The sequence below is a fragment of the Eleutherodactylus coqui genome, chromosome 4 (assembly GCF_035609145.1).
Source record: "Eleutherodactylus coqui strain aEleCoq1 chromosome 4, aEleCoq1.hap1, whole genome shotgun sequence".
Classification (NCBI taxonomy): Eukaryota; Metazoa; Chordata; class Amphibia; order Anura; family Eleutherodactylidae; genus Eleutherodactylus; species Eleutherodactylus coqui.
Window position 1 is genome coordinate 173,504,836 of NC_089840.1, and position 20,627 is coordinate 173,525,462.

General features: G+C 46.5%; 1 protein-coding gene across 1 annotated transcript in view; it reads left to right on the plus strand.

The window, feature by feature from the left end:
* Positions 1-20,627, plus strand: part of LOC136626559 (heparan-alpha-glucosaminide N-acetyltransferase-like) — a 315,606-nt gene that overhangs the window by 181,768 nt on the left and 113,211 nt on the right. The window contains exon 13 of the mRNA XM_066601610.1: positions 5,002-5,088. Within this exon, the coding sequence (XP_066457707.1) occupies positions 5,002-5,088 (87 nt within the window). The remainder of the gene's footprint in view (positions 1-5,001; positions 5,089-20,627) is intronic.

Sequence of the window (20,627 nt, forward strand, 5' to 3'; positions counted from 1 at the left end):
CTTCTCTGGACAAGAGACTCTAGGAATTTCTTCACCTAAACTCTTAAAATTCATCCTCTTTACTCTCAGCAGGCATCACAGGACTCCTCTCATGGCTCAAGACTGGACCTCACCCAGTTCTCTGCTGGGACCTTGTGCACATTTTGCACTCTTCATTGATGTGGAAAACACAACCACTGCTTGTGCATTACATCCTACTTTTTATACCTTTGCAGGCACCTTCCTGTGAGGCTACACATGCCATCTGATTTGTCCATCAGATGCAATCACCCAGCACCATTCCTAGGGTTGTAGCAAATGAAGAAAAACTAATGCAAGGTTACCCTGTCTGGGTTCAGGACCAAACCACAGAACATCCACACAGGCCACAACAGAGACTGTTAAACTTCCTTAACTGCCTGGTTACAAACTATCATCAGTCTTTACAAGTAGCTATCAGTCATTGTCATGCTCCTCAGTTTAAAGTCAGCTACTATGTCAGTTACCTGTGTCCCCCACATTACTATATAAATCAGTAGCATACTATACATTTAAAATATCGCATATGCATATACAGTTATGCAATAAACATGAGCATATACAATACTAACTCTTACAATACATCATAGGCTCCAACATCTATGCATATACTATGAACATCATACCATTTCTATAATAGACTTTGGCCATTACATACTAGAAATTGACCCTTAGAGCATTTCCCATTTGACATTAGCAATATACTAGCATAATAAACCTTTTGCATCTATCTCTTAACTATACTCTGTTATACAGAATTACATCATCTTTATAATTACTCTATCTACAATAACATTTGACTTTCTATTTGGGATTAACTTTTTACATCACCCTTTCATGTACAGAAACAATATCAATAACTACGGATGCCCAAAATATTGAAACTCTGTAATTTGATGACATTTTGATTCATGTTGATTAAACTAAATTTAAACTCCTGAACTAAAAACATGAACATATTGCCCCCCCCCCAACATGTTTTGCCATGTTCGGCTATAGCCCTACATTATTCCCTGATAAATCCAGCCATGGTGAAACATGTTGGCAAAGGAGGGAATATGTTCATGTTTTTAGTTCAGGAGCTTTGTTGGTCCATAAGATGTGACTCTACTGTGATAGCTGGAATTCGTTATATGGAGGTGGAGTCATTTACCACTCTCCTATTACTAAGATGGTCAGGCAGGCTTGCTTGGCTTTAGCCAGTTTGGTCTGACTATGGCACCACCTGCAATACACACTTTTTAAGTGACGGATTGGCGTAGTGTATCTGGACCGCCGGCTCCTGTATTTTTAATTGTCTTTGTCTTAGCACTTTTGCATACAAGTCATAAAGATTATTTATTTTATTGTCATTTTGGGAAGGTAGGACATACAGGTACCGTAGTTTTTTTGCCTGTGGCAATTTGAAGTTTGATCTTGTGAGACCTTATATACCTTAGGGCATTTTGTTTTGTACATATTTAATACATTTGACTTATTTTATGAATCCTCTAAGGCCATATTCACATGGCAATGTTCCTGAATCCCATACAGAGCATGCCCTACTCTTGTCCATGAACACGGAAAAAATAGAACATGCAGTTTTTTTTCACATAGACAATGAGTCCACAGGCTATGGGGCCAAGTGCTGTCCGTGGAATACACAAAGAGCACATGGCCCGAAAATACAGATATGCGAATGGGCCCTTAATCTTGCTCACTTTTCTAGAGACTTTTTGCATCTACTTCAATAGTATTCGAAAAGTGCATACAACTGATGCTACTGAATTAAGTAACTACTGCTACTGGGCTGAGTGAAGTGGGTTTGGGAAGACGTATGTCTGATATTTCTCTTTGTCTTGCTGACAAATTAACACATTTTTAGACAAATAAATTTAGGAGAAAATATATATAAAAAGTGCTTAAAATATGGGAATTGCTGCCCATGACAACCAGTCAAATGTCAAAATAAAAAGGAAAAGCAATGCTTGCGCTCACGGGAACACAGGAACAGTAACTAAATTGATTAAATATATAATCAATTTATTTTAATACACAATATACTGAGCTACGCGTTTCTGCGACTATTCTGTCGCCTTTTTCAAGCTCAAGTGACACAAGTTAATACAGACTATTTATACATAATTTTAAAAGGAATGGCTTACCAGTCCATGTGCAATAGACGGTGCATGCCGTTCTCTCAATGAATTGGGCAGAGATTCCGCTACCAGGGAGGGTCAGGTTGACGTGATTACCTCACTCTTTGACTCGCTACATGCGTGTCAATTTTTTCTTCAATGAAACTTTATCTTTATTTGTCAACAGTTTCGACAGTAATTGCCTTTCACGATCTATTTGCTAGCGGGATACTACCCGACATAGCAGTTTATATCTTCATATCATTATATAGTTTATATATTACCACGATCTGGTTAGAATACATTATATAGATAAGAAATATATAATATTACATATGATTCTAATAAATACTTAATCTAATAATCTAATAAATCAATAAAAAAAAAAATAAAAAAAAAACAACAAAAAAAAATTATGTACATTATGTTCCGACAATTCATTCAAACTTCATTAAAGGGGTTGTTCCGCGCCGAAACGGGTTTTTTTTTTTTCAACCCCCCCCCCCCCCCGTTCGGCGCGAGACAACCCCGATGCAGGGACTGAAAAAAAGAACAGCACAGCGCTTACCTGAATCCCCACGCTTCGGTGACTTCTATACTTACCGGTTGAAGATGGCCGCCGGGATCTTCTTCCTCCGTGGACCGCAGCTCTTCTGTGCGGTCCATTGCCGATTCCAGCCTCCTGATTGGCTGGAATCGGCACGTGACGGGGCGGAGCTACACGGAGCTACACGGAGCCCCATTGAGAAGATAAGAAGACCCGGACTGCGCAAGCGCGTCTAATTTGGCCATTCGACCATTTTAGACGGCGAAAATTAGACGGCAACCATGGAGACGAGGACGCCAGCAACGAAACAGGTAAGTGAAAAACTTTTTATAACTTCTGTATGGCTCATAATTAATGCACAATGTACATTACAAAGTGCATTAATATGGCCATACAGAAGTGTATAGACCCACATGCTGCTGCGGGACAACCCCTTTAAGTATTTATTAGAATCATATGTAATATTATATATTTCTTATCTATATAATGTATTCTAACCAGATCGTGGTAATATATAAACTATATAATGATATGAAGATATAAACTGCTATGTCGGGTAGTATCCCGCTAGCAAATAGATCGTGAAAGGCAATTACTGTTGAAACTGTTGACAAGTAAGGGCGCCCACCCACTGGCGATTTTTTTTCTTTGCGTTTTTTTCTCAAGAGCAATTAGAATTGAATGTACTCCTGTCCACTGGCGTTTTTTTTTGCGTTGTGTTTTTTTACATAGGAACTGTCAGTTGCATATGTGTCCTTATTTTTCTCCTAATGAACCCATGAAAGTCAATGGAAATTAATGGAAAAGCCGCGAAAACGCGGCAAAAAACGCCGTGAAAACGCTGCGTTTTTCACGCACGAAAATCGCAAACGCCAGTGGGTGGGCGCCCTAAAGATAAAGTTTCATTGAAGAAAAAATTGACACGCATGTAGCGAGTCAAAGAGTGAGGTAATCACGTCAACCTGACCCTCCCAGGTAGCTGAATCTGCGCCCAATTCATTGAGAGAAGGGCATGCACCGTCTATTGCACATGGACTGGTAAGCCATTCCTTTTAAAATTATGTATAAATAGTCTGTATTAACTTGTGTCACTTGAGCTTGAAAAAGGCGACAGAATGGTTGCAGAAACGCGTAGCTCAGTATATTGTGTATTAAAATAAATTGATTATATATTTAATCAATTTAGTTACTGTTTCTGTGTTCCCGTGAGCGCAAGCATTGCTTTTCCTTTTTATTTTGTCATTGATTGTATAACGAGCCCCCATAATTTTGGGTGGGTACTCGTATATTTGCTGTGCGGCTCTCCACAGATAAGGGACTCAGCTCTATATTTCTACACGCGATCCAGGATCATGGTGCCGGTGAGACTTGGGCATTTGTCTAGCCTCACCTGAGCACTCGGTGAGTGTTTCTTTTCATTTCACCACAACTGATTGCTGCTAATTTTTATTCTTGGCGCTCTCCTCTCACTTAATTAACCAGTCAAATGTGTTATTTTCCTGTAGGATGGAAATTAGAATGCATTTACTTAGTATATACAACACTAGTAATCTTTGTGGCAAGGTTATGCGCAGAATGGCCTGCGAGGGGCTGTATCCAGACCTTGTGTACTGAATGTGTGATAATCAGCAGGTACAGCTGTGTGGGTATGTCTGGAAGAGCTAAAAACTTTAGATACCTTCAGTCCCAGGCTGCAAGCTGTAGCTGGAAACCATAACTGATGCTGAGAGAGCAGAGCTCAATGCCAGAAGCCAGAGCAAGGCCAGGCTCTGAGAGACAGCGGCTGGAAGCCTGACACCTGTGGGAGATCTGGCTGGGGTACATCATCAGTCTGACAGGGAAGGACTCCTCCAGACTGACACCCTGCTGGGGGGATGTAGTGGTGCTAGACCACTGTGTTAGCAGTGCGGGAACTACTGTGTAGTTAGCGCCTTGACAGGCAAGCGTTTATTAGTTTTCATAGTACGTGTATGAGCTGCCAGTGGCTGATGTGTTCACACTGGATTTCCTTGCTACCATTAAATATTGAAGAAAATAAAAGTAATATGGACTTTTACATGGACTGAGTATGCCGCTGTGTTGTCGCCAACCTCCACCCACCACGAAGACATTGCACATCTTATTAATGCTAGTTTTAATGTAACCCCTCTATTTCCATACATCACAGATTTGGTAATGTAACGATACATTATTCACTTTTGCTGACCTCAGTTTTCAAACTTGCCTATTTGTATTTTAGTAGATGTAAAAGTAATGCTAATCTACGAGTTACATTTTGTAGGCAGCTGCAATATATTTTCATTCTTTGTTTTCTTCTAGGAACTGTATAAAACTACTCAGCCATTTGATCCAGAAGGTGTACTTGGGACCATTAACTCTGTAGTGATGGCATTTTTTGGACTGCAGGTAAAGATCTATGGCCTTTTCTAGATTTGATACAAATTTATAGAAAGTCATAATATTAAATAGGATCTGTCCTCATCCTGTGCCGCACCCTATAGAAGGAAGGGGATACTAAAAAATATTTGTTGTCCGTTTGGTAAAGATAACCCATTACAGCCTCTTAGTTAGGAGTCCACTGTTTTTTTTTGAGAGCGGTGCTCCCGCTACTCTCTCTCCGCCCTCCTCCTGGATGTCAGTTGATGAGCTGCTGTGTATACATGATGCAGATACAACGCTGCTCACCAATAAATGTGAGCAAGGTGGCGAGAGACAGAGGAGCGCAAATCATGAGTAAGGCGGACCCCTAACTAAGAGTTTGTCTGATTCTTAATAAGGGGAAAGGAAGAATATTTTTGTGCAATTAGAGCTAATAGTAGATGGAACCGCTACCCATAGTATGCTGCCCTTAAATATGACAGACTAACGTAATAACAGAGTAACTTGAATTGTTTGGAGTTAAAACACAGTCTTAATATGTGTTCATTAAGGTGGTGCCAAAGACAAACATCTCAAATCTGGAGAGAGTTACCTGTGATATCTCAGAGGTAGCTGTCACCTGGGCCCATTTGCCTCAGTGGAAATGAAGACTCATTCACGACATAAGCATACAATAGTATTATAAATGACACATGGCAGGTAGGGATCCCTGTCACACCTCTTGTACTGGGGCCCAGGGACTCAAATTACATCACTGACAGCATGTCTCTACAATATATTCCAGTCATTTTCTCAGGACAGGTCATCAATAGAGATGAGCGAACGTACTCGTCCGAGCTTGATGCTCGTTCGAGTATTAGCGTGTTCGAGATGCTCGTAATTCGAAACGAGCACCACGCGATGTTCGAGTTACTTTCACTTTTATCTCTGAGACGTTAGCGCGCTTTTCTGGCCAATAGAAAGACAGGGAAGGCATTACAACTTCCCCCTGCGACGTTCAAGCCCTATACCACCCCCCTGCAGTGAGTGGCTGGCGAGATCAGGTGTCACCCGAGTATATAAATCAGCCCCTCCCGCGGCTCGCCACAGATGCATTCTGACATAGTTCAGGGAAAGTGCTGTCTTGCTGGAGTTGCTATAGGGAGAGTGTTAGGAGTTATTTTAGGCTTCAAGATCCCCAACGGTCCTTCTTAGGGCCACATCTAACCGTGTGCAGTAGTGTGGAGGCTGCTTTTTGCAGTGTTGCACTTTTTTTTTTTTTTTGTATATCGGCCGTGCAGAGCATTGCGTCCTGCAGTAATTTTACATTGTCCAGGGCTAGTAGTGGTGAGGCAGGGACAGAAGACATATTTAGTGTATATAGGCAGTGGGCCTTTCCAAAAACATTTGGGAAAAAAATCTATTTGGGCTGCCTGTGACCGTCCTCAGTGTACTGGGTCTCTGCTGGGGGTAGTTGTCCTAATTCATACGCAGCCAGCTAAGTGTTACAGCAGGCTTGCGCAAAATTCTTTCCTGGCTCTGTGTTGCCTGTTACATCACCGCTGTATTCCTGTCCACAGTGAAAGTCTGCAGTAATTTTACATTGTCCAGGGCCAGTAGTGGTGAGGCAGGGACAGAAGTCATATTTAGTGTATATAAGCAGTGGGCCTTTCCAAAAACATTTGGGAAAAAAAATCTATTTGGGTTGCCTGTGACCGTCCTCAGTGTACTGGGTCTCTGCTGGGGGTAGTTGTCCTAATTCATACGCAGCTAGCTAAGTGTTACAGCAGGCTTGCGCAAAATTCTTTCCTGGCTCTGTGTTGCCTGTTACATCACCGCTGTATTCCTGTCCACAGTGAAACAGTCTGCAGTAATTTTACATTGTCCAGGGCCTGTAGTGGTGAGGCAGGGACAGAAGACATATTTAGTGTATATAGGCAGTGGGCCTTTCCAAAAACATTTGGGAAAAAAAATCTATTTGGGCTGCCTGTGACCGTCCTCAGTGTACTGGGTCTCTGCTGGGAGTAGTTGTCCTAATTCATACGCAGCCAGCTAAGTGTTACAGCAGGCTTGCACAAAATTCTTTCCTGGCTCTGTGTTGCCTGTTACATCACCGCTGTATTCCTGTCCACAGTGAAACAGTCTGCAGTAATTTTACCTTGTCCAGGGCCAGTAGTGGTGAGGCAGGGACAGAAGACATATTTAGTGTATATAGGCAGTGGGCCTTTCCAAAATCATTTGGGAAAAAAAATCTATTTGGGCTGCCTGTGACCGTCCTCAGTGTACTGGGTCTCTGCTGGGGGTAGTTGTCCTAATTCATACGCAGCTAGCTAAGTGTTACAGCAGGCTTGCGCAAAATTCTTTCCTGGCTCTGTGTTGCCTGTTACATCACCGCTGTATTCCTGTCCACAGTGAAAGTCTGCAGTAATTTTACATTGTCCAGGGCCAGTAGTGGTGAGGCAGGGACAGAAGTCATATTTAGTGTATATAAGCAGTGGGCCTTTCCAAAAACATTTGGGAAAAAAAATCTATTTGGGTTGCCTGTGACCGTCCTCAGTGCACTGGGTCTCTGCTGGGGGTAGTTGTCCTAATTCATACGCAGCTAGCTAAGTGTTACAGCAGGTTGCGCAAAATTCTTTCCAGGCTCTGTGTTGCCTGTTACATCACCACTGTATTCCTGTCCACAGTGAAACAGTCTGCAGTAATTTTACATTGTCCAGGGCCAGTAGTGGTGAGGCAGGGACAGAAGACATATTTAGTGTATATAGGCAGTGGGCCTTTCCAAAAACATTTGGGAAAAAAAATCTATTTGGGCTGCCTGTGACCGTCCTCAGTGTACTGGGTCTCTGCTGGGGGTAGTTGTCCTAATTCATACGCAGCTAGCTAAGTGTTACAGCAGGCTTGCGCAAAATTCTTTCCTGGCTCTGTGTTGCCTGTTACATCACCGCTGTATTCCTGTCCACAGTGAAACAGTCTGCAGTAATTTTACATTGTCCAGGGCCAGTAGTGGTGAGGCAGGGACAGAAGACATATTTAGTGTATATAGGCAGTGGGCCTTTCCAAAAACATTTGGGAAAAAAAATCTATTTGGGCTGCCTGTGACCGTCCTCAGTGTACTGGGTCTCTGCTGGGAGTAGTTGTCCTAATTCATACGTAGCCAGCTAAGTGTTACAGCAGGCTTGCACAAAATTCTTTCCTGGCTCTGTGTTGCCTGTTACATCACCGCTGTATTCCTGTCCACAGTGAAACAGTCTGCAGTAATTTTACCTTGTCCAGGGCCAGTAGTGGTGAGGCAGGGACAGAAGACATATTTAGTGTATATAGGCAGTGGGCCTTTCCAAAATCATTTGGGAAAAAAAATCTATTTGGGCTGCCTGTGACCGTCCTCAGTGTACTGGGTCTCTGCTGGGGGTAGTTATCCTAATTCATACACAGACAGCTAAGTGTTATAGCAGGCTTGCGCAAAATTCTTTCCTGGCTGTGCGTTCCGTAAGCGAAGTCAGCCTCCAACCACAGGTCAATAAGCGGCACATTTAATTACAGCGTTCTGTTTCTGCATTACTGGTAATACACCATGCTGAGGGGTAGGGGGAGGCCTAGAGGACGTGAACGCGGCCGAGGACGCGGAGGCCCAAGTCAGGGTGTGGGCGCAGGCCGAGCTCCTGATCCAGGTGTATCGCAGCCGACTGCTGCGGGATTAGGAGAGAGGCACGTTTCTGGCGTCCCCACATTCATCTCACAATTAATGGGTCCACGCGGTAGACCTTTATTAGAAAATGAGCAGCATGAGCAGGTCCTGTCGTGGATGGCAGAAAGTGCATCCAGCAATCTATCGACCACCCAGAGTTCTGCGCCATCCACTGCTGCAACTCTGAATCCTCTGGCTGCTGCTCCTCCTTCCTCCCAGCCTCCTCACTCCATTACAATGACACATTCTGAGGAGCAGGCAGACTCCCAGGAACAGTTCTCGGGCCCCTGCCCAGAATGGGCAGCAATGGTTCCGAATCCTCTCCCACTAGAGGAGTTTGTCGTGACTGATGCCCAACCTTTGGAAAGTTCCCGGGGTCCGGGGGATGAGGCTGGGGTCTTCCGGCAACTGTCTCAAGAGCTTTCAGTGGGTGAGGAGGACGATGACGATGAGACACAGTTGTCTATCAGTGAGGTAGTAGTAAGGGCAGTAAGTCCGAGGGAGGAGCGCACAGAGGATTCGGAGGAAGAGCAACAGGACGATGAGGTGACTGACCCCACCTGGTTTGCTACGCCTACTGAGGACAGGTCTTCAGAGGGGGAGGCAAGGGCAGCAGCAGGGCAGGTTGGAAGAGGCAGTGCGGTGTCCAGGGGTAGAGGCAGGGCCAGACTGAATAATCCACCAACTGTTTCCCAAAGCGCCCCCTCGCGCCATGCCACCCTGCAGAGGCCGAGGTGCTCAAAGGTCTGGCAGTTTTTCACTGAGAGTGCAGACGACCGACGAACAGTGGTGTGCAACCTGTGTCACGCCAAGATCAGCCGGGGAGCCACCACCACCAGCCTCACCACCACCAGCATGCGCAGACATATGATGGCCAAGCACCCCACAAGGTGGGACGAAGGCCGTTCACCGCCTCCGGTTTGCACCGCTGTTTTCCCCCTGTGCCCCAACCTGCCACTGAGATCCAACCCCCCTCTCAGGACACAGGCACTACCGTCTCCTGGCCTGCACCCACACCCTCACCTCTGCTGTCCTCGGCCCCATCCACCAATGTCTGTCAGCGCACCGTCCAGCCGTCACTAGCGCAAGTGTTGGAGCGCAAGCGCAAGTACACCGCCACGCACCCGCACACTCAAGCGTTAAACGTGCACATAGCCAAATTTATCAGCCTGGAGATGCTGCCGTATAGGGTTGTGGAAACGGGGGCTTTCAAAGGTATGATGGCGGCGGCGGCCCCGCGCTACTCAGTTCCCAGTCGCCACTACTTTTCCCGATGTGCCGTCCCAGCCCTGCACGACCACGTCTCCCGCAACATTGTACGCGCCCTCACCAACGCGGTTACTGCCAAGGTCCACTTAACAACGGACACGTGGACAAGCACAGGCGGGCAGGGCCACTATATCTCCCTGACGGCACATTGGGTGAATTTAGTGGAGGCTGGGACAGAGTCAGAGCCTGGGACCGCTCACGTCCTACCCACCCCCAGAATTGCGGGCCCCAGCTCAGTGGTGGTATCTGCGGCGGTGTATGCTTCCTCCACTAAACCACCCTCCTCCTCCTCCTCCGCAACCTCTGTCTCGCAATCAAGATGTGTTAGCAGCAGCACGTCGGCAGCAGTCGGTGTCGCGTGGTGTGGCAGCACAGCGGTGGGCAAGCGTCAGCAGGCCGTGCTGAAACTACTCAGCTTAGGAGAGAAGAGGCACACGGCCCACGAACTGCTGCAGGGTCTGAGAGAGCAGACCGACCGCTGGCTTGCGCCGCTGAGCCTCCAACCGGGCATGGTCGTGTGTGACAACGGCCGTAACCTGGTGGCGGCTCTGCAGCTCGGCAGCCTCACGCACGTGCCATGCCTGGCCCACGTCTTTAATTTGGTGGTTCAGCGCTTTCTGAAAAGCTACCCACGCTTGTCAGACCTGCTTGGAAAGGTGCGCCGGCTCTGCGCACATTTCCGCAAGTCCCACACGGACGCTGCCACCCTGCAACATCGGTTTCATCTGCCAGTGCACCGACTGCTGTGCGACGTGCCCACATGGTGGAACTCTACGCTCCACATGTTGGCCAGGCTCTATGAGCAGCGTAGAGCTATAGTGGAATACCAACTCCAACATGGGCGGTGCAGTGGGAGTCAGCCTCCTCAATTCTTTACAGAAGAGTGGGCCTGGTTGGCAGACATCTGCCAGGTCCTTGGAAACTTTGAGGAGTCTACCCAGATGGTGAGCGGCGATGCTGCAATCATTAGCGTCACCATTCCTCTGCTATGCCTCTTGAGAAGTTCCCTGCAGAGCATAAAGGCAGACGTTTTGCGCTCGGAAACAGAGGGGAAGACAGTATGTCGCTGGATAGTCAGAGCACCCTCCTGTCTATATCTCAGCGCGTTGAGGAGGAGGAGCATGAGGAGGATGAGGAGGAGGGGGAAGAGACAGCTTGGCCCACTGCTGAGGGTACCCATGCTGCTTGCCTGTCATCCTTTCAGCGTGTATGGCCTGAGGAGGAGGAGGAGGAGGATCCTGAAAGTGATCTTCCTAGTGAGGACAGCCATGTGTTGCGTACAGGTACCCTGGCACACATGGCGGACTTCATGTTAGGATGCCTTTCTCGTGATCCTCGCGTTACACGCATTCTGGCCACAACGGATTACTGGGTGTACACACTGCTCGACCCACGGTATAAGGAGAACCTTTCCACTCTGATACCCGAAGAAGAAAGGGGTTCGAGAGTGATGCTATACCACAGGACCCTGGCGGACAAGCTGATGGTAAAATTCCCATCCGACAGCGCTAGTGGCAGAAGGCGCAGTTCCGAGGGTCAGGTAGCAGGGGAGGCGCGGAGATCAGGCAGCATGTACAGCAGAGGCAGGGGAACACTCTCTAAGGCCTTTGACAGCTTTCTGGCTCCCCAGCAAGACTGTGTCACCGCTCCGCAGTCAAGGCTGAGTCTGCGGGAGCACTGTAAAAGGATGGTGAGGGAGTATGTAGCCGATCGCACGACCGTCCTCCGTGACGCCTCTGCCCCCTACAACTACTGGGTGTCGAAGCTGGACACGTGGCCTGATCTTGCGCTGTATGCCCTGGAGGTGCTTGCTTGTCCTGCGGCTAGCGTCTTGTCAGAGAGGGTGTTTAGTGCGGCTGGGGGAATCATCACAGATAAGCGTACCCGCCTGTCAACCGACAGTGCCGACAGGCTTACACTCATCAAGATGAACAAAGCCTGGATTTCCCCAGACTTCTCTTCTCCACCAGCGGACAGCAGCGATACCTAAGCAATACGTAGGCTGCACCCGTGGATGGAAGCATCGTTCTCTATCACCATCAAAAACGGGGACATTTTTGCTTCATCAATCTGTGTATAATATTCATCCTCCTCCTCCTGCTCCTCCTCCTGAAACCTCACGTAATCACGCCGAACGGGCAATTTTTCTTAGGCCCACAAGGCTCAGTCATATAATTTTTGTAAACAATTTTTATACGTTTCAATGCTCATTAAAGCGTTGAAACTTGCACCTGAACCAATTTTTATTTTAACTGGGCTGCCTCCAGGCCTAGTTACAAATTAAGCCACATTAACCAAAGCGATTAATGGGTTTCACCTGCCCTCTTGGTTGGGCATGGGCAATTTTTCTGAGGTACATTAGTACTGTTGGTACACCAATTTTTTGGGGCCCTCGCCTACAGTGTAATCCAATTAATTTTTGCCCACCTGCATTAAAGCTGACGTTACCTCAGCTGTGCTGGGCACTGCAATGGGATATATTTATGTACCGCCGGTGGGTTCCAGGGAGCCACCCATGCTGTCGGTCCACACGGAGTTGTAACTGCATGTGTCCACTTCTAAAGAACCCCAGTCTGACTGGGGCATGCAGTGTGGGCCGAAGCCCACCTGCATTAAACATGACATTACCTCAGCTGTGATGAGCAATGCAATGGGATATATTTATGTGCCGCCGGTGGCTTCCTGGCACCCACCCATGCTGTCGGTCCACAGGGACTTCACAATAGGGAGTTGTACCTGCCTGTGTCTATGAATTAAAAACCCCAGTCAGGTTGGGGCATGCAGTGTGGACCGAACCCCACCTGCATTTAATCTGACGTTAGCTCTGCTGTCCAGGGCACTGCAATGGGATACATTTATGTACAGTCGGTGGCTTCCAGGGAGCCACCCATGCTGTGGGTGCACACGGAATTCCCATTGCGGAGTTGTACCTGCCTGTGACTATTTATAAAAAAACGCGGTCTGACTGGGGCATGCAGACACCTTGACAGAATGAATAGTGTGTGGCACATAGGTTCCCCATTGCTATGCCCACGTGTGCAGCTCCTGATGGCGGTGGCACAGGATTATATTTCTCACTGCTTCTGTACAGCATTGTGGGCTATCGTCCTGCCCCTTTTAAAGAGGGTCGCTGCCTAGCCGTGCCAACCCTCTGCAGTGTGTGCCTGCGGTTCCTCCTCATGGCAGACGCACTTATAAATAGACATGAGGGTGGCGTGGCATGCGGGCAGCTGAAGGCTGCGCAGGGACACTTTGGTGTGTGCTGTGGACACTGGGTCGTGCGGGGGGGGGGGGGGGTTGGGCAGCATGTAACCCAGGAGAAGTGGCAGCGGAGTGTCATGCAGGCAGTGATTGTGCTTTGTTGGAGGTAGTGTGGTGCTTAGCTAAGGTATGCATTGCTAATGAGGGCTTTTCAGAAGTAAGAATTGTTGGGAGGGGGGGGGGGGGCCCACTCTTGCCGCTATTGTGGCTTAATAGTGGGACCTGGGAACTTGAGATGCAGCCCAACATGTAGCCCCTCGCCTGCCCTATCCGTTGCTGTGTCGTTCCCATCACTTTCTTGAATTGCCCAGATTTTCACAAATGAAAACCTTAGCGAGCATCGGCAATATACAAAAATGCTCAGGTTGCCCATTGACTTCAATGGGGTTCGTTATTCGAAACGAACCCTCGAGCATCGCGAAATTTTCGTCCCGAGTAACGAGCACCCGAGCATTTTGGTGCTCGCTCATCTCTAGTCATCAACACTTAAAGGGGTGGTCTCGCGAAACCAAGTGGGGTTATACACTTCCGTATGGCCATATTAATGCACTTTGTAATGTACATTGTGCATTAAATATGAGCCATACAGAAGTTATTCACTTACCTGCTCCGTTGCTAGCGTCTCCTCGTCTCCATGGTTCCGTCTAAATTCGCTGGCAGCTTGCTTTTTTAGACGCGCTTGCGCAGTCCGGTCTTCTCCATTCAGCACGAGCCGCTTCAGTGTGCTCCCCGCTACAGCTCTTCTGCGCATGCGCAGACGAGCTGTCACTGCTCGGGAGCGCGCTGAAGCGGCCATTCTGCACCATCCTCTGTTAGAGGAAGGTGCAGAAACTGGAGCTGCCCAGCGGAGAAGACCAGCCCAGCCCAGCCCAGCCCAGCAGCCCCGAGAAGCCTCCCAGGTAAGTGATGGGTCGGGGGGGGGGCTGCCGCTGCGCCGGGGGGGGGCTGCCGCTGCGCCGGGGGAGCTAGCGCTAGGCCGGGGGGGCTGTCGCTGCGATGGGGGGGGCTGTCGCTAGGCCGGGGGGGCTGTCGCTGCGCCGGGGGAGCTAGCGCTAGGCCGGGGGGGCTGTCGCTGCGATGGGGGGGGCTGTCGCTAGGCCGGGGGGGCTGTCGCTGCGCCGGGGGAGCTAGCGCTAGGCCGGGGGGGCTGTCGCTGCGATGGGGGGGGGGCTGTCGCTAGGCCGGGGGGGCTGTCGCTGCGCCGGGGGAGCTAGCGCTAGGCCGGGGGGGCTGTCGCTGCGCCGGGGGAGCTAGCGCTAGGCCGGGGGGGCTGTCGCTGCGCCGGGGGAGCTAGCGCTAGGCCGGGGGGGCTGTCGCTGCGATGGGGGGGGCTGTCGCTGCGCCGGGGGAGCTAGCGCTGGGGAGCCGGGGGCTAGCGCCGGTTACCTGCTGTCTGGTCGGCGGCTGCGGGGCGTCTGGTCGGCGGCTGCGATGCGTCCGGTTGCCATGGAGACACAGCTGGCGGCGTCTCGGGAGCGCGCACGTCGGGCTGCAGCGAGCGACTGGGAAAGAGCCGGCGGCCATCTTGAGGAAACTTTTATAACTTGCTGAAACGCTGGAACGGTAAGTACGAACCAGCTAGAAATGTCATTTACAGGGGGGCTTAGTAATGTGTGTTTAATGGGGGGGACTGGGCAAAAAAAAAAAATTAACTGCTTCCTCGAGACATCTCCTTTAATCACCAGGGACCCACCACTCATGATCCCAGGGATGATTTCATAAGAAATAGAAGTGGAAGTGGCTTTACTGAATGGGAGCTGAAGCCGGCTATTGCACTGCCAGCACTTCTGCCTCTGACACTGGGGGCGGACATGGAAGTGTAATAGCTGTTTCAGCTTCACTGATTTCAATAGATGGAAATCCAGCTAGGACACTTCCACTCCCATCTCCTATGATACATGTCCAGCTTGCTGCACTGACAGCAGCTGGGCAATCAGCTCATCGCTGGGGATCCTGAGCGGCGGGTCCCCAGTGATTAACTATTGAAAAAAATCGTTATAATTTCTGTTTTATATATTTACATCTCCGCTCATTAGGAGCGTAGAGCTCCAGTGGCCGGTCTTATCAGTGATTGACAGCTATCTGTATGATTGTGAATACATAAATAGCTGTCAATCACTGATGGCTCCGCCTACTGGTTCACGTTATACTTAATGGTTTTCCACAATACAATATATCAGTCTGCTCCGCTCCTCCAGCTCTATACCATGATGCCTGCAGTTGGGCAGCATCTTCAAATGGACAGGTTCCTTTTAAATAAACTGGGGTGTACTACCACACAGAAACTATGGACAAGAATTGTTCTCTTTCTCCACCTATTAACATAACCTGTATGGCAGGGGTGCATGGCTCATTCTCGAGCCATATTTGCAGACTGTACCACTCCTAATGGTCGCAATATATATGGTAATGCAGTATAACTACATTGTGCCTTGTTATCATGTTGCTGTGCTTAGTCTTGCCATGGTGTATGACCTGTGACATAAAGCTGTCTTCCACAACCTCACCTTTGTAGCAGAGTTTGGCTGTTTCTCACCCAGTTATAATCCTCCTACACAGCTGTTTCTATTTCAGGTAATGACTGTATGTCAACCTATATATGAGATTGATGATCATTATCACCTGTTTAGTATAATTGGTTAATCATGTCCCTGACTATAATTCTACAAAATCCCTGACTTTGTGCAAGTGTACCAATAGGAATTGATGCTGTTTTACAGACAAAGGGTGGTCCCACCAAATATTGATTTGATTTAGATTTCTCTTTTGTTCACTTTGCATTTTATTAATTGACAAAAATAAACTATTGACACTTCTATATCTGAAAAGCAATCTTACTTGATGCTTGAAGAGGGCGGTTTTAAACTGCCGAAACACGTAGCAACTGGAAAACTAATGAAAATATAATTATATTTCACGGACCGTTGTGTCCTTAATGTTCCTGGAGCCCATGATCGCTCTCCGAAGATCGGATCGAGGACCCCAACAACTGTTACAGGCGAACGTGGATAAAGGGTGCCGGTAGACCTTCTTGGCAGAGGGTTCTACTGTGCACCAGGTGAGTGCATATGTATTCACATAAATCTAAAAATTGTCACAGCTGAGCAGGCGCTGATCTTTGCTTCTGAAAAGCATTCTTACTTTGCAGCATTTTTTCCACACCTGCCTAAAACTTTTGCACAGTACTGTACTGTCAGTGGTATGATCCTGTGTTATTTACAGTATAGACAGGTGTTACTGTCTGTGATGATAATGACATTACTACTGCAGGTTTTCTCTACAGATCAGGAAATATCAGACTATTAGGTGGTCATTGTGAAAACTGCCGAATTTCAAGATTTCTCATGGAAAATTAAAAAAAAAAATCACCCAGATTATTAAAAAATATACTTCACATAAAAAACAACTTGATTTTTAAAAGGGGGTCTTACCATCCGAGACAAATATAGCATATTGAAAGTATGTGCCATGCATGTCTGATATGTGCGGATTCCACTGACACCCACCTGTATAGAGAATGGTGCTCCCCTTCTCCCCTAACCAGCGCTGCATACATATTTGTCCAACATAGAATATTGGATTCTAGAATCTCACAACTCATATCAACTACAATGAAGAGACACACATAGAGTCAGTCACCTTTCCACCTCATCTTCTTACTTATGGAAAGCTGAAGAGTGGTTAAAGGACTCCATTTACTGAATGTGGCTACATAGTAAACTATTAACATTTTACTCTGTGCAGCGCATGAAAGAAATCTCATGTTCCTCCCTGGAAACCATCAACAAGCAGCTATTGAAGGACCATATTTTTCTCTCATGTCTCTCTTTGGTAGAGTGAACAAATGATTATGCAATGTTGTAAACGATCTGTGGTCCTGTCTGGTTCAGTGATTAAAAGATCTTCCAGCTGGGCTTAGTAATGTACTGAATCAACACTCAATGCAAAAATAAGGCTTTGATATGTTTGATTATTCAGATGTTTGCATGTCATTGACCATCAGGTATTCATGTTAGTATAAGCCTGGGTGCCCTTGGTACTTACACTGGCCATAATTAGAATGTGTCTAATTAGATGTGTCTAATTTGCTTATTGATGGTTTCCAAGAAGCAGCACTTTTTTCCCCCAACACTTCCCATGGTAAAACCAAATTGAGAAATACAGTGTGTAAGAAATGGTAGTCAAGGTATATTGAATCGAAGCTAGATTTCAGATTTGCTAAATATGAAGTCAAGGGGAGTGTTACTTTTCACTCAGTCAGCTGAAGCCCCTTTGTATCTAATAGCTGAATACATTTTCCATAACATACTCCATTGTCTCTCCCTCAGCATATACCACACAAAAGTATTTTTAAAAGTGATGTGTTAATAAATATGAAACTAGTATGAGTGTCTATTAACCCCTTAAGGATCAAGCGCTGTAAACATATGGCACTTGGTCGTGGGCTTTAATCCTGGTTGATAGCAGAAATACGGCACAGGATTAAAGCTCCTGCAATCAAGCAGGAACAGGTCGGGTGCTCGGCTTTTAGTGACAGCCAAGGACCTGGAGGAGAAGGCAGAAGCCATTTTTAACCACTTCTACCTTTTCCTTTACAGGCTATATAGCACTCAATGAGCACTATGTACTAACGAGAGAAAGCAGAAGTGTTACTTCCTTTATTCGACCTGGTGATCACGTGACCTCTGGGTCCTCCTTGCTATGGCAGAGCTGTATAGTCTGGCAGACCAAGATCAGCTTTGTTAGTGACTACTGCACTACACAGAGATGTTTTCCCCTGCAACTGGGGCTCCTATGGATACTGCTCCTATAGATGCTCCAGTTACAGTAGAAAAGTGTGGAAAAAAAAGATAAAAAAAAGATGTAAATGACCCCCCGGAGGTCTTATATGACGTCATGGGGGGCATAGATGTTAAAAAAATGGTTACAAAAATAAGTTTAAAAATTACAGAATATAATAAAAATCTGTACGTAAAAAAGAAATCTCAGAAACAAAATTAGAAATCCATTCCTGTACTTAATGTAAATATTCTAATTTTAAAAATCAAGTTATAAATTAAAAAAAATAACTGAAAAAAGGTCAGCGAAAAAAGATGTAGTAAAATAGCCCTACAGTTAGGGCCAGAAATATTTGGACAGTAACACAATTTTCGCGAGTTGGGCTCTGCATGCCACCGCATTGGATTTGAAATGAAGCCTCTACAACAGAATTCAAGTGCAGATTGTAACGTTTAATTTAAAGGGTTGAACAAAAATATCTGATAGAAAATGTAGGAATTGTACACATTTCTTTACAAACACTCCACATTTTAGGAGCTCAAAAGTAATTGGACAAATAAACATAACCCAAACAAAATATATTTTTTTCAATATTTTGTTGCGAATCCTTTGGAGGCAATCACTGCCTTAAGTCTGGAACCCATGGACATCACCAAACGCTGGGTTTCCTCCTTCTTAATGCTTTGCCAGGCCTTTACAGCCGCAGCCTTCAGGTCTTGCTTGTTTGTGGGTCTTTCCGTCTGAAGTCTGGATTTGAGCAAGTGAAATGCATGCTCAATTGGGTTAAGATCTGGTGATTGACTTGGCCATTGCAGAATGTTCCACTTTTTTGCACTCATCAACTCCTGGGTAGCTTTGGCTGTATGCTTGGGGTCATTGTCCATCTGTACTGTGAAGCGCCGTCCAATCAACTTTGCAGCATTTGGCTGAATCTGGGCTGAAAGTATATCCCGGTACACTTCAGAATTCATCCGGCTACTCTTGTCTGCTGTTATGTCATCAATAAACACAAGTGACCCAGTGCCATTGAAAGCCATGCATGCCCATGCCATCACGTTGCCTCCACCATGTTTTACAGAGGATGTGGTGTGCCTTTGATCATGTGCCGTTCCCTTTCTTCTACAAACTTTTTTCTTCCCATCATTCTGGTACAGGTTGATCTTTGTCTCATCTGTCCATAGAATACTTTTCCAGAACTGGGCTGGCTTCTTGAGGTGTTTTTCGGCAAATTTAACTCTGGCCTGTCTATTTTTGGAATTGATGAATGGTTTGCATCTAGATGTGAACCCTTTGTATTTACTTTCATGGAGTCTTCTCTTTACTGTTGACTTAGAGACAGATACACCTACTTCCCTGAGAGTGTTCTGGACTTCAGTTGATGTTGTGAACGGGTTCTTCTTCACCAAAGAAAGTATGCGGCGATCATCCACCACCGTTGTCTTCCGTGGACGCCCAGGCCTTTTTGAGTTCCCAAGCTCACCAGTGAATTCCTTTTTTCTCAGAATGTACCCGACTGTTGATTTTGCTACTCCAAGCATGTCTGCTATCTCTCTGATGGATTTTTTCTTTTTTTTCAGCCTCAGGATGTTCTGCTTCACCTCAATTGAGAGTTCCTTTGACCGCATGTTGTCTGGTCACAGCAACAGCTTCCAAATCCAAAACCACACACCTGGAATCAACCCCAGACCTTTTAACTACTTAATTGATTACAGGTTAACGAGGGAGACGCCTTCTGAGTTAATTGCAGCCCTTAGAGTCCATTGTCCAATTACTTTTGGTCCCTTGAAAAAGAGGAGGCTATGCATTACAGAGCTATGATTCCTAAACCCTTTCTCTGATTTGGATGTGGAAACTCTCATATTGCAGCTGGGAGTGTGCACTTTCAGCCCATATTATATATATAATTGTATTTCTGAACATGCTTTTGTAAACAGCTAAAATAACAAAACTTGTGTCACTGTCCAAATATTTCTGGCCCTAACTGTATATGTCAAAAAGAAAAAAACGCAGTACAAAATAATTTGAGTAACTGAAGAAAAAAATATGGCCATAAAACCATCACATGGGTAAAATCACTAAAAAGGGTCTGGTTCTTAAGGTACAAAACAGCTTGGTCCTTAAGGACTGAAACACGCTAGTACTTAAGGGGTTAAATGTGTTAGCCCACGGAAAATATTGTTTATAATTAACACATTAAAGACCAAGCACCGTAAATAGACGGCGCTTGGTCCTGGGCTTTAATCCAAGGCGATAGTAAAAATACGGCACGGGATTAAAGACCCCTATCTGCAATCAATCAGAAGCATGTCGGGTTGTCAGCTGTTAGTCACATCTGATAACCCAAGGAAGAAGGCCGGAGGGGTTTTAAACCCTTTCTGCCTTTTCTTTTCTCTAGTACACAGCGCTTAGACCTCATTCACACGAACGTGTGTTTTGCGCATGCATAACGCACGCTTCTAAAAGAAGGATCTCTAGAGAAGTGTTCATGTGTGCAGAATATGAAGCGCAAAACAGTGTGCACCTTCCATTAACTCCTAATGGAAACTCCTGCGCTGTCAATAGCTTCCCCGCTGCTTACAGCAGGGCATTT